Here is a 14,793-nt window from a genome sequence, read left to right on the forward strand (position 1 = left end):
GTGTGGTTGCAAATTTTCAACTTTCATGTGGTTTTTCAATTTTACTTTCAAACATCTAGCTAATACATTATAAAACACATACGTAAAAATATTTTACTTATGTTTTGTTTATATTTTGCAGGTTTTGCTTAGTTTTTGTTAATATCTATTCAATATTTCAAAGAACAAAAAAATGACTAATTTGCTGCCATATATAAACAATCACACCTACAATTTATATTTATATAAAATTTAATGTAAACTATATTCAATGTATCAAGCAATCAGATAATTTTTATATTTGTAGATGATTTTGTCAGTCACAAAATAATATAAAAATATAAACAATTAAAATTACATATCATCTACGTTTCTGATGGGTAACCATCTAGTATATATATATATATATATATATATCATTTTTAACTTTCTTTTAAAACAAAACAAAACAATTTTTTTTCGTCCTAAGTCTATATGAACCTAAGCACGGCACTGGACTGAGATGTTTTTTTCTAAGTGAGTTTGTTTGAGTTTTGATACTCCTCTCAAAGACTCAAACCAAACCAACCAAATCCAAAAATTGAATCAGAACCGAATTCGAAGTTAACCCAAAAGTTCATCACTAATGGTGTGGTGTCATGAACCATTAGTTGAAAGACGAATTACCTTATAAATAACCATAGAGGCTTCTTTTTCGCGCACACACACACACACACACTTCACTTAAGAAATGAAAAACTCTTTACGAAGTTACAGACCTGTGCTTCTTCTACTAGCAATTGCTCTGGTCCTATGTCTAACCATGATTGAGCTGAGTCTTCTTATTATAGCTAAAGGAGCCTTAGACACTAACAGCAAGGTCTGTAACCAAAGTAATACCTTTTTCTATACTCGCTAAGAGTTTACTACTTTTTTAAAAAATTATGTTGTTTTTGTGGATTTATTAGGTCTATATAGTCAGTGCCGGCTTAGGACATGTGCGAGAGGTGCAAGGGCACCGGGTCCAAGGGTCCAAAAAAAAAATTTTACATGTAATTTTTTCTTTTTTGAAAAAAATAGTATATATTTAGGGGGTTTTCAGAAAGTAGCACTGGGTCTAGTTGATATTTGAGCCGGGCCTGTATATAGTGTATCTTGGCCAACCGGAACACGATGATCCCGACCTTGTCACAGCTTCTCATCATCAAATGCTTGAATCACTTCTCCAAAGGTATTTTTAATCATCTTCAAATACCGATCTTGGACATTTACCTATTGAACTTGTTTATATGTACAGTGACTGTTCGTTAAACTTTTCATATGTATAATTTAATCTTCATTGTATAATATTTAGACATCTGATATGTTGATAATACAATATTACATATCTTGTCACTCAAGAAACTCCTCTTGCCATACTCTGTTTTCTTCACAGAACTTAGACCCTCCTCTGTTTCTTTCTTTTGTTTGTTATGAGCTCTTCTCTTACTTGCATCCCTTATGTTATATACAGCAAAGAAGACGCACGTAACTCAATGATCTATAGCTACCAACATGGATTCTCTGGTTTTGCGGCACTTCTTACATCTTCACAAGCAAAGGAAATCTCAGGTATTGCACTCAACAAAAACTCAAACTCACTTTTAGAAATGTTCATATCTTTGAATTTGGGAATTGAACAGTTTTGTGGTTTCAGAACCGGAATCTTGTATATAAACACAGAGCATCCAGCAGTAGTCCATGTTATACCAAACCGGATTCTAAAACTGAAAACCACAAGAACTTGGGATCACCTTGGCATCTCTCCAATCCCAACTCCTTTTTCTTCTTCATCAGCTGTAAAAGGTCTTCTTCATGACACCAACTTGGGCAGTGAAGCTATCATCGGCGTCCTTGATACCGGTCCTCTCTCTCTCTCTCTCTCTCTCTTGCTCTATAAAACCTAATTCTTTCTCCCATTCGGCTCAAAATCACATAATGAATATACAGGGATATGGCCGGAGTCAAAGGTATTCAACGATCAAGGTCTTGGACCAATACCTAAGCGTTGGAGAGGAAAATGTGAATCAGGAGAAGAGTTTAACGCCACAATACATTGCAACAAAAATTTAATAGGAGCTAAGTACTATCTTAAGGGTCTACTCGCCGAGTTTGGAGATTACAAATCCAACAGATGAGTAGTACCATAAGCTTCATTTGGTTTTTAAGCTTGTTGTTGTCTATTTATTATGATGAAATTATAAGTGTGTTGCTTTTGATTGGATTTCAATACATGCTTCTTTGCATTCATTGTGTCTCAGATTTTCTTTTTTGGTGAAAACAAACAGACATGGCCACTCGTGATAAGAACAAGGGCTTGTTTCATTTTTGAGTTTGGGTCCGATCCATCAAGTTTCAAATTATTTTGTTGTAAACGTAGTAGGACAACTAATTATATTTACAGAATTTTACATGTTTATATTTTAAAAATATATTTTTCTAAATCAAAAAGGAAAACTAACAAAATCAATATATTTTTTATTGTATGCTAATTATTTTATACATGTGTTTCCAATAAAATTTGACATGTGTAATCAAAAACAAATTAATAAAGCATTTATATTAATCAATAAATAATGAATAACAAAGTTAGAAAGAATACCATACATTATTTAACATAACTTAAGTCAGATCTAAATTGTATTAATCATTGTACAGTAGAACCTCTATAAATTAATACTCGATAAATTAATAATCTCTATAAATTAATAATTTTCTCTGTTCCCAAGTTGGGACTAGTGTAATTTTGGACACTATTCGATAATATAATAAAATAATAATTTTTTTGAAACTCCTTTGTAAATATATGGTCCCATCAATAATATAAATTAATAATTATATAATATTATCTAAATATATGTATATATCTACACATTAATTTTTCTTAGAGTTAATTTTTTATATTTTTACTATATAAAAATCTTTGAGTGCTATCTTCAAAATCATGATAATTGTTATTTTCACTGTAATTGGTTTTATAAAAATATTACTTATAAAGATTAAATCTTATTTTTAATATTTTTTAACCAAATTAGGAAAGTCTCTGTACAAATTAATAATAATTAATTTATCGATAAATTAAAACTTCTATAAATTAATAAAATTTTATGGTCCCGACTTTATTAATTTATAGAGGTTTTACTGTAATATAAATTTTTATTGTAAGTATGCACACAAAACCTTGAAAGAGTAATGAACTTAAAAAGAATTTTTTTTAATACATGATGTGTATTAGTATAGTTTTAAATATTTTATTTTAAAGATTTTACTGCATGTAGTAATATGAGAAGCCTGAAAAAAAAATGAGTTTGTAGGAATGAATTTTTGGTTAATTGATGAAAATTGACAAAAGTATTACTTATGAAATTATGACATATAAAAGAATAATATTTAGGATATTTTTGGATTTCCAAAATTTTTGTGGATGTTAACTGATTTTTTACTGATTATTTTTATCATTAAAGTTAAATACTAACCAATATACATATAATCTCATATGATGCTCATGTTATTTTTTTAATTAAAATTTTAACTCTAATCCATGAAAAAGTGAATTATGGTTTTACGATGAAATATATAGTTAAATGTGATTACTAAACTGAATGTCTAATGACAGAATTTATTCCAGATTTAAAAATTTTCAAATATTAATATGTATCATTTAAAAAAAATCATTTAAGAATATTAGTAATATTTTTTATGTTTGATTGTATAATCTCAACACATGTATTTTTATAATGCATATGTTAAAACATAAGATATAGATTATAATTTATATGAATGAATCTTCAGTTATTTGATAAGAATGTCTCTAATATCTGTATATCTGTTTTTATTTTATAAATTTCACTCATTTAAAATTGATTATGACATGAGATAAAATTAGTACTTATGAGATAACAACATAATAAATAAATCTTAAATAATGTTGATTCAGTTTTTTTGCGAATTATATCTTTTAATTTATATTTATATTTTCAATTCTTACTAAGATATAAGTTTGATATGATGTATTAATTGCGTTTGATATAAAATATTTAGTTCTATGCATAAGATGAAATGTATAATTAAACTTAAAATATGGTTAATTATGATGATATAGATATTTAAATGGCACTCTTTGTCCTATAAGAGTTTTTGGGTAAAAACACAAAGATTAATAACAGTAAATATTATGTCATTTATAAAATTTCAACCAATAGAAAAATATACTGCATAGTTCAAATAGTTATAAATTGTTATATTAATAAAAATTATACATAGAAATTTGAGAAATTATTATAAAATAGAGCAAAAAAAGTCTTAAAACTCTTATATAATAGAACTGAGGGAGTATTAAAATAAAATATGAAAGGTTCATATTCAATATTAAAATGTTACAAAATAAAATTTTAAAACATGTATATTACTACTTAATTATTCTCAATATTTTTTTTTTACCCGCGTTATAACATGGGCTTTATCTAGTTCCTTATAAGGGGAGATTATCTCTGGAAATTTAAGGATTTCAACGTAACATTCTCTCATTCGAATCATCTTCTGTTGCCGCTTCCTGAATTTACTCTCTCGCTGATTTTGCGCGATCCCTGAATTTACTCTCTTACCGTTTTTAGCCATGGATTCAAAAGATCAAAAGGGGAAAGAGAAAGTGACTGTTTGTAAGTTTTGCTTGCGTGAACTCCCTTTTTTCATGATATGATGACACATTCTATATGATTTTTTATAAAAAAAAATCCAATGAACTACTCTTCTTCATCTCAAAATATAAGCTTTTGGCTATCAAACTTTGTTAAATAGTTCAAAATCTGCACAAATAGACCTCGTCGACATGAATCAATATATTCATCAAAGCCTGAAGCTGAAGTTTGAGCTGATGTATCAGGTCAGCAACTTCACTTGCCTTGTGAGTTTGGCGGCTTGGAGAAGCACACCAAAGCTTTTGATCATTGATTCATTCCTAATAACTAAAGTCATGATCAATTCTCACTAAAAATATTTTTAACCTACAACAGTATTTATTATCATAATTTTTGTAACCAAAATATTTTTTCATATACACTAATCCCGAAATTAAAGATTTTATTAAATAATTTCATAATTAATTTTTTTTTCTTAATTAGTTATTAATGATTTTAAGTTATTTTTGGTAAAATCCATATTAAATACACATGGATCTTGGATCATATAATTGGATGGTCCAAACCTTTTCATCAATACCAAATTACCCTTATTAATTTTAAATTCTTTTTCTAAAATAAATAATTGAGTGGCAATTGAAGTAATTAAACTAATATTTTTGGACATTCTAAAATTTGTATTTCTCTTTTGATAGTATTAAGGATAAGAAGTAATTAAACTAATATTTTTGGACATTCTAAAATTTGTATTTCTCTTTTGATAGTATTAAGGATAAGATGAGTGAAACCTCTTTTTTTCATAAGCATAAAGCCAAAAAAAAAATATTAACTGTAAACCAAATTGGTTTTTGGTTCGGTAAGTTTTTTCTCAAATCAACCAAAAATGAAAATGGTACTTTAATGATGATAAAACCGAGTATTAACCGAAGAACAATGGGAAAGAAGTGAGTTTGTTTTGAGTTTGACACTACTCTCAATTCTCTAATTTAACCAAACCAAATCCAAAAATGTGAATCCGAACAGGATTCGAATCCAAGACAAAAACTTCACACCTGGTGGTGGTGGAGTCATGAAACGTGAATTGACAGACGAATTATGTATTATATATATACACAAGCAAAGAGCTTCTATGCCACCACCCACACACTTCTCACTTAAGAAAATGGATAACTCTTTACAAAGTTCCAAACTTATGCTTCTATTGGCAATTTCTTTTGTCCTATTTCTTAACACAGAGCTGAGATTTCTTACAGCTGCAGGAGCCTTAACAATGATAGCAAAGTATGCGTATGCAACTAACTTACTCTATTTTCGAAAAACCCTAAGAGATTACTGATTTAAATTTTGTTTGTATTATATTTGGGCGGATTTATTAGGTTTATATTGTTGGATAAACTTCAAGAGTTTAAAGCACAAGACATTCTTACCAAGGAAGATAAGGACAAGAGAGGTTTAGGACAATTCCTTAAAGGATTAGGAGTTAGTTAGTCCAAATAGAATTAGGAGATACAGTAAAACCTCTATAAATTAATACTCGGTAAATTAATAATCTCTATAAATTAATAAATTCCTCTGGTCCCAAGTTGGGACTAGTGTAATTTTGGATACTATTCGATAATATATTATAATAATAATTTTTTTGAAACTCCTTTGTAAATATATAGTCCCATCAATAATATAAATTAATAATTATATAAAATTATCTAAATATATGTATATATCTACACATTAATTTTTATTAGAGTTCATTTTTAATATTTTTACTATATAAAAATCTTTGAGTGCTATCTTGAAAACATGATAATTGTTATTTTCATTGTAATTGACTTTATAAAAATATTAGTTATAAAGATTAAATCTTATTTTAATATTATTTTTACCAAATTAGGAAAATCTCTCTATTTATTAATTTATCGATAAATTAAAACCTCTATAAATTAATATAATTTCATGGTCCCGACTTTATTAATTTATAGAGGTTTTACTGTAAAGCACTATATATATCATTGATTAAGGTGTGATCAAGATATAGGAAAAGAGTGCAAACATTGTTTAGTTTTGAGAGGAGATTTTCTAAGCAATAATATAAGAAAGTTGTTCTTATAATTTCAGTCTTTTCTATCTTATATTTGGTATCAGAGTTTCTAGGTTTAATCGATCAAGTTGTGTTTCGATTAAAGAAGCTGTTGAACATCAAGCCACAACTATGGGAGAGATAGTTGAAACATCACGTCCGAAGGAGCTGGAGAAAGGGATCTCTCTGCAGTGTCCTCTTCTGACTTCAACGAACTACACGGTATGGTCCATGAGGATGAGGATCATGCTGCGTATTCAGAAAGTATGGGAAACAATAGAACCAGGATCGAATGATCAAGAGAAGAACGACATCGCTACTGCTTTGCTGTTTCAGTCGATTCCAGAATCACTTACCATACATGTTGGTAACTTGAGTACTCCTAAAGCGATTTGGAACTCAATCCAGTCTAGAAATATTGGAGCTGAACGTGTCAAAGAGGCTCGTTTGCAGACACTCATGTTAGAATTCGAGAAGATACGAATGACAGAGAGTGATAAGGTCGATGTTTTTGCTGGAAAATTGTCAGAGATCGCAACCAAGGCAGGAGCACTTGGTGAGGTCATTGAAGAACCAAGACTTGTGAATAAGTTTCTGAACAGTCTACCTAGAAGCAAGTTTATTCATATGGTAGCTTCGCTTGAACAAGTTCTCAACCTCAACACCACAAACTTCGAGGATATAGTGGGGAGATTAAAAGCGTTTGAAGAAAGGATTGCAGGAGAAGGACTTCCTGAAGAAAATCAAACAAAACTTATGTTCTCCAACTCAGATCAATATCAAACGAATTACAATAGTGGAAATAATGGCTTTCGAGGCAGAGGACGTGGTAGAGGGAGAGGCTATGGAGGAAGAGGTTACCGAGGAAGAGGTAGAGGCAGAAACAATTCGCAGTATCAGCACAACACACAGGATCAGTCGAATACAGAACAGAACAAAGCAAAAGACAAGAAGGAGAAGACTATTATTTGTTTCTATTGTGACAAACCGGGTCACTACGCCTCACAGTGTCCGGAGAAGGTTTAGAGAAATCAAGAAGCTAATAAGGTCGAGACATTAGAAACAGAGGAAGCGGATAAGGCTCTGTTTTACATGAAATTGTTTACTTGAATGAAGAAAGGGTTATTCCAAGGAACACACCAAGGAAGATGGGATGTGGTACTTAGACAATGGAGCTAGTAACCATATGACAGGCCATAAGGATTATTTTTCTGAGCTCAATGAGAACATTGGAGGCAAGGTGAAGTTTGGAGATGGATCTTGTGTAGAAATAAGAGGTAAAGGCTCAATAATTTTTCAGAGTAAAGGTGAGGAACAGGTTCTAGTGAAAGACATTTACTATATTCCTGACCTCAAGAGCAATATTTTGAGCTTGGGACAAGAACAGAGGTTGGCTGCGATGTTCGCATGAGACAAGATTGGTTAACAGTTCATGATCCGAGAAACAGCCTGTTGGTGAGGGTTATGAGATCGACTAATAGGTTGTACAAAATTAGTCTAACAGTTGGAAGACCAGTCTGTCTACACACACGCATTGAGGATGATACCTGGAAGTGGCATGCGAGACTTGGCCACATAAATTTCAGAACTATCAAGTCAATGTTTCAACAAAAGATGGTTCTTGGCTTGTTTCAAGTAAGAGATGAGAAGATGCTGTGTGAGTCATGTCTTGTCGGGAAGCAGACTCGACAACCCTTCCCAAAAGCTACAAATTTTAGAGCTTCTAAGCCTTTGGAGCTTCTCCATGCTGATTTGTGCGGACCAATAACACCTGCAACACTTGCGCATAACAGATACATTTTTGTTATTGTGGATGATTTTTCTAGATACATGTGGTCCATCTTATTAAAGGAGAAAAGCGATGCATTTGGAAATTTCAAGTCGTTTAAAAGTGTGATCGAAAAGGAACTGGGAAAGGAGATTATTACTCTTAGAACAGATAGGGGAGGAGAATTCACATCAAGTGAGTTTAACAGTTTCTGTGAATCAAGTGGAATTAAGAGACATTTGACTGCTCCATACACTCCGCAGCAAAACGGTGTGGTTGAAAGAAGAAACAGGACCTTGATGGAGATGACAAGAAGCATTCTCAAGGCTATGGAGGTTCCGAACTATCTGTGGGGTGAAGGAGTTCGTCACAGTACGTATGTGATCAATCGGATACCAACTAAAGCTTTGATCAACATCACACCATATGAGTGTTTGCATGAGAGAAAACCAAACATTGAGCATCTGAGAGTTTTTGGGTGTTTATCCTATTCAAAAGCTGAAACTGCAGGTCTCAAGAAGTTAGACGATCGATCACAGTCGTTAGTTCATCTTGGAATCGAGCCTGGTTCCAAGGCTTATCGACTGTTCAATCTGTCTACAAGGAGAATTGTGATCAGCAGGGATGTAGTTTTCAGTGAAAACAACAAGTGGAGTTGGAGCAGAACAGAGGACAGCCAAAACAGAGAGCCTGGGATGTTTCATATGCGTTGGGGTGAGATAGAAGATGTTGGTAATGGTCCAATATCATCGCACTCTACAGAGCAAGATAAGGAAATAGCAGAACCTGAACCTGAAACTGACATGTCTCGAGAAAGCAGTGACAACAATGAGAATGTTGTTGTTCAAGAACCGATCATAAGACGATCAGAAAGACAAGTTAAGAAGCCAAAACGTTTTGAGGATTATGTGCTACCAACGATGAGCCACGGTTCTATGAAGAAGCAAGAGGAATGCAAGTGTGGAGATTAGCTTGCAAGGATGAGATTGACTCTATCAATAAAAACAAAACTTGGTTTCTTGTTGATAGACCGCAGGGTGCGAAGGTAATTGGTCTCAAATGGGTTTTCAAGATCAAGAGGAATGCAGACGGGACTATAAACAAACACAAGGCTAGGCTCGTTGCTAAAGGTTACGTGCAAGAGAGTGGCGTTGATTTTGAAGAAGCTTTCGCTCCTGTAGCTCGTATGGAGACTATCAGAATGTTGATAGGAATGGCCGCATCAGATGGGTGGGAGATCCATCACTTAGATGTAAAAACAGCTTTCTTACACGGTGAGCTGAAAGAAGACGTTTACGTTGATCAACCTGAAGGTTTTGAGATCAAGGGGGAAGAACATAGAGTTTATAAGCTGACAAAAGCTCTATACGGCTTAAGACAAGCTCCACGAGCCTGGAACACCAAGTTGGATCAAATCTTGAAGGAGATGAGCTTCAAGAGATGCTTAAAGGAAACTGCAGTCTATCGAAAGGAGAAGGGAAGAGATCTGTTGATTATTGCCGTGTACGTTGATGATCTGTTCATCACGGGAAACAACCTCAGAGCAATTGAGGAGTTTAAGGCAGGAATGTCATCAAAGTTCGAAATGTCTGATCTTGGTAGACTCACTTACTATCTCAGTATAGAAGTGCATCAAGGAGTTGATGGTATCAACATCAAACAAGAAGGATATGCACTAAGGATCTTGAGAGAAGCTGGACTCCAAAGCTGCAATTCGACAGTAATTCCAATGGAATTCGGGTTGCAGGTCTCAAAATCTCTTGATGAAGCAGAGATAGACCCTACTCTGTTTAGAAGGAACGTTGGCTGTTTAAGATACCTTTTGCACACTCGACCTGACCTGTCTTTTGCGGTAAGTGTTGTAAGCAGGTACATGCATAGCCCGCGGAAGCCTCATGGAGAAATCATCAAGCAGATCCTGCGATATCTCAGAGGTACAACATCTTATGGTCTCAAGTATAAACGAGGAGGTCTAAAGGAGATTGTTGGTTTTAGCGACAGTAGCCACAACATTGATCAAGACGATGGGAGAAGTACTACAGGGCATTTGTTTCTTTTCGGTGAAACTCCGATCACATGGTGTACAAGGAAGCAAGACACGGTTGCTATGTCATCATGTGAGGCTGAGTTCATGGCAGTTACAGAAGGAGCTAAACAAGCTTTGTGGCTGCAGGATCTGTTCAGCGAGGTTACAGGGAAGAAGGAAGCTCAAATTATGATGTATGTTGACAACAAGTCTGCAATTGCACTTGCGAAGAACCCAGTGTTTCATGGGAAGAGTAAACATATACATAAGAGGTACTACTTTGTGCGAGAATGCATTGAGAGGGAGCTCATCCGTGTGGAGCATGTACCAGGAGTGGAACAAAAGGCTGACATCCTCACCAAGGCACTGGCTAGAGTGAAATTTGCAGAAATGAGAAGCTTGATAGGAGTTCATGAAGTGAAGAAGGAAGACTTGAAGTTTAAGGGGGAAAATGTTGGATAAACTTCAAGAGTTTAAAGTACAAGACATCCTTACCAAGGAAGATAAGGACAAGAGAGGTTTATGACAATTCCTTAAAGGATTAGGAGTTAGTTAGTCCAAATAGAATTAGGAGATAAAGCACTATATATATCATTGATTAAGGTGTGATCAAGATATAAGAAAAGAGTGCAAACATTGTTTAGTTTTGAGAGGAGATTTTCTAAGCAATAATATAAGAAAGTTGTTCTCATAATTTCAGTCTTTTCTATCTTATATATATAGTGTATCTTGGCAAAAGAGAACATGATGATCCTGAACTTGTCACAGCTTCTCATCATCAAATGCTTGAATCACTTCTTCAATTGTACTTAAATTTAATGATCTTTCGAAAATGCCAAATCTCTATAGAGGCTAATAATACCTATATTAGACATTCACCTATTGAACTTGTTTGTCATATATATACATTTTTATCTCCATTTGTTAACAGATATATACAGAGATGTCTGATAGGTTGAAAATAAATTACATCCGTTTCTTGTCACTAGGAAAGTCTACTAGCTAATACTGATATACTCTGTTTTCTTTTGTTTGCCATGTTATATACAGCAAAGAAGACGCACATAACTCAATGATCTACAGCTACCAACATGGATTCTCTGGTTTTGCGGCACTTCTTACATCTTCACAAGCAAAGGAAATTTCAGGTACTCAACAAAATTCAAACTCACATATGAGGAAAATTCTGATCTTTTTGGCTGTAAAGACAAAGTTTCTAAACCAGAATCTTGTAAATAAACACATGCAGAGCATCCAGCCGTAATCCATGTTATACCAAACCGGATTCTGAAACTGAAAACCACAAGAACTTGGGATCACCTTGGCCTCTCTCCAATTCCAACTTCTTTTTCTTCTTCATCATTATCTGTAAAAGGTCTTCTTCATGACACCAACATGGGCAGTGAAGCTATCATCGGTGTCATTGATTCCGGTATCTCTAACTCCAACTTTAACTCTCTCCTTCTCTCTCTCCCCTTGGCTCAAATCATGTATGTATGTATGTATGTATATTCAGGGATATGGCCAGAGTCAAAGGTAGTCAACGATCAAGGCCTCGGACCAATACCTAAGCGTTGGAGAGGAAAATGTGAACCAGGAGAACAGTTTAACGCCACAATACATTGCAACAACAAGCTAATAGGAGCTAAGTACTATCTAAATGGTCTACTCGCCGCGGTTGCAGGAAAATTCAACAGAACAATCATCCAAGATTTCAAATCCACCAGAGATGCAAACGGTCACGGCACACATACGGCCACAATAGCCGGTGGCTCATTCGTTCCCAACGTGAGCTTCTATGGTCTAGCCGGAGGTACTGATATATAGAAGATTTTTCCAAACTAAGCCCAGAGTTTTCACCAGAGAAATTAGCTTAAGAGTCAAGGTACCGGTTTTTAAGACAATAATTTGTCTCCTTTCTAACCGATCGATGTGGGATTCTTATCAGGTATGGTCCGAGGTGGAGCTCCTCGGGCCCGCATAGCCTCTTACAAGGCGTGTTGGAACATAATGGGAGACGAAGGAGGAAGAACTGAGGGAAGATGCACATCTGCTGATATGTGGAAGGCTTTTGATGATGCGATACATGATGGGGTTGACGTTTTGTCAGTTTCTATTGGTGGGAGTATCCCCGAGGACTCCGAGGTCGATAAGCTCGATTATATCGCAGCTTTTCACGCGGTGGCTAAAGGGATTACGGTTGTGGCTGCTGCGGGTAACGAAGGCCCTGGTGCTCAGACTGTTGACAATGTTGCTCCTTGGCTCTTGACCGTTGCTGCCACTACTCTTGACCGGTCTTTTCCTACAAAGATCACACTTGGGAATAAACAAACCCTCATGGTAATTATGTTTTACTCCCAAACAAAAAAAACTCAACGTTTAAACCTTAAACCCTAAACCCTAATTCTTATTTTTTTTTTTTGTTGGTGTGTAACTAGGCTGAATCTCTGTTCACTGGACCGGAGATTTCAACCGGTTTAGCTTTCTTAGATTCAGACAGTGATGATAATGTTGATGTAAAGGGGAAAACAGTTCTTGTTTTCGATAGTGCTTCTCCAATTGCAGGGAAAGATGTAGCAGCAGTCATCTTAGCCCAAAAGCCTGACGATCTTCTTTCTCGATGCAATGGTTTACACTGCATTTACGCAGATTACGAGCTTGGAACTGACATTTTAAAATATATACGTACCACCAGGTACCTATCTCGAAAGATACAAAATATTAAACTCGGTTACATAATAAGTACATTTACATTTCTGAAATACATACATCATTGATCTGTCGAGCACAGATCTCCCACTGTGAGAATTAGTGTGGCTACTACACTAACCGGTCAGCCTGCAACGACTAAAGTTGCTGCATTCTCATGTAGAGGACCTAATTCGGTTTCACCAGCCATTCTCAAGGTTCTAAAGCCATTTGTTTATTTATCAGTTGAAATCTTTTTGAGTAAACTTGTTAAATATCTGGTCACGTTTTATTCTGTAGCCTGATATAGCAGCTCCGGGTGTGAGCATACTCGCAGCGTTAAGTCCGCTTGATCCTGATGCGCACAACGGATTTGGACTTGATTCAGGGACATCGATGTCGACTCCTGTTGTTTCCGGAATCATAGCTCTGCTCAAATGTCTACACCCTAATTGGTCTCCTGCTGCAATGAGATCAGCTTTGGTCACAACAGGTTCTTGCTTCTTCTTATTCTTCTTTTTCATAGAATAAAACTGACTAATCAGATTTCTTTTGAAGCTTGGAGGACAAGTCCAACTGGAGAACCTATTTTTGCTGAAGGATCAAACAAGAAGCTTGCAGATCCATTTGACTATGGAGGAGGACTTGTAAACCCTGAAAAAGCTGCAAAGCCCGGACTTGTCTATGATATGGGGATCAAAGATTACATCAGTTATATGTGTGCCGTGGGTTACAACGACTCCTCAATCTCTCGTGTGCTCGGTAAAAAGAACAAGTGTCCAACTCCTGAGCCATCAGTTCTTGATATAAACCTACCTTCAATGACAATTCCAAATCTTGAGAAAGAGGTCACACTCACAAGAACTGTAACCAATGTTGGACCCATCAAGTCAGTCTATAAAGCTGTGATCGAGTCTCCTCTTGGTATAACTCTCACCGTGAACCCGACCACACTCGTGTTTAACTCTGCAGCTAACAGAGTACTCACTTTCTCGGTTAAGGCTAAAACGAGTCATAAAGTCAACACTGGCTACTTCTTTGGCAGCTTAACATGAACTGATGGTGTTCATGACGTTACCATTCCTGTCTCGGTTAAGACAAAGATCAAGCATTAGCAAGATAACTCATTACTGTGTAACCGATTTAGATCGATGTAATAAACAGAGCCATATGAAGCTCATGGTCTTTGTCCTTATGTAAACTTTAGAACCAAAACAAAAGAAATGCACCGCCGGTTCGTTAGCGACGTCTTCTTCGTTTACTTATTTAAAAATTGATCCGAGTACTTTGGTCATTTAGGTCTAGGGATAAATCCATGACCGTGATCTATTTCAATATCAGTGTATGTACCTTGTTTTGTTTAGTATTAAGACAAAAAAAAAAATACGTATATTTTTCACGACATTCGCTCCTGAAACCAAATATGTAATGTTTTTGTTATATGTATAGCCATGATCCAGGTTTGTTGGGGAGTTTTTATTCCTGCATGTGTGTACTCAATTTATATACTGCATTGTAATGTGATGGAAACAAACTGAACATACAGTTGATTTTTTATTAATTATAATATTCAATTACTTTTCCAAATATTAGGAGACGAATA

The 14,793-nt window shown here is 34.7% G+C and overlaps 2 protein-coding genes across 2 annotated transcripts; both read left to right on the forward strand.

Moving 5' to 3' along the window:
* The first annotated feature begins 709 nt into the window (after positions 1-709).
* LOC104733428 (subtilisin-like protease SBT3.13) lies at positions 710-2,135 on the forward strand. Its single transcript, XM_010453007.1, has 5 exons — positions 710-838; positions 1,092-1,189; positions 1,472-1,569; positions 1,681-1,860; positions 1,948-2,135. The coding sequence occupies exons 1-5, from the start codon at positions 710-712 to the stop codon at positions 2,133-2,135; spliced, it is 693 nt and encodes a 230-aa protein (XP_010451309.1).
* Positions 2,136-5,603: 3,468 nt separating this feature from the next.
* On the forward strand, positions 5,604-14,432 carry LOC109125192 (subtilisin-like protease SBT3.13). Its single transcript, XM_087479727.1, has 10 exons — positions 5,604-5,921; positions 11,226-11,307; positions 11,553-11,650; positions 11,752-11,934; positions 12,019-12,315; positions 12,451-12,842; positions 12,941-13,197; positions 13,294-13,408; positions 13,491-13,683; positions 13,749-14,432. The coding sequence occupies exons 1-10, from the start codon at positions 5,918-5,920 to the stop codon at positions 14,243-14,245; spliced, it is 2,118 nt and encodes a 705-aa protein (XP_087335853.1). The 5' UTR covers positions 5,604-5,917; the 3' UTR covers positions 14,246-14,432.
* The last annotated feature ends 361 nt before the right edge of the window (positions 14,433-14,793 follow it).

The sequence above is a fragment of the Camelina sativa genome, chromosome 12 (genome assembly GCF_030686135.1).
Source record: "Camelina sativa cultivar CO46 ecotype springtype chromosome 12, ASM3068613v1".
Classification (NCBI taxonomy): Eukaryota; Viridiplantae; Streptophyta; class Magnoliopsida; order Brassicales; family Brassicaceae; genus Camelina; species Camelina sativa.

What these genes read in the sequence shown, in the direction of transcription:
- LOC104733428 (XM_010453007.1), top strand. Translation starts at nt 710, where the DNA reads ATGAAAAACTCTTTACGAAGTTACAGACCTGTGCTTCTTCTACTAGCA. An exon ending in CCTTAGACACTAACAGCAAG is followed by an intron (nt 839 to 1,091) that starts GTCTGTAACCAA and finishes TTGATATTTGAG; the next exon opens with CCGGGCCTGTATATAGTGTA. An exon ending in CATCGGCGTCCTTGATACCG is followed by an intron (nt 1,861 to 1,947) that starts GTCCTCTCTCTC and finishes ATGAATATACAG; the next exon opens with GGATATGGCCGGAGTCAAAG.
- LOC109125192 (XM_087479727.1), top strand. An exon ending in ACAAGCAAAGGAAATTTCAG is followed by an intron (nt 11,651 to 11,751) that starts GTACTCAACAAA and finishes AAACACATGCAG; the next exon opens with AGCATCCAGCCGTAATCCAT. An exon ending in ATCAGCTTTGGTCACAACAG is followed by an intron (nt 13,684 to 13,748) that starts GTTCTTGCTTCT and finishes TTTCTTTTGAAG; the next exon opens with CTTGGAGGACAAGTCCAACT.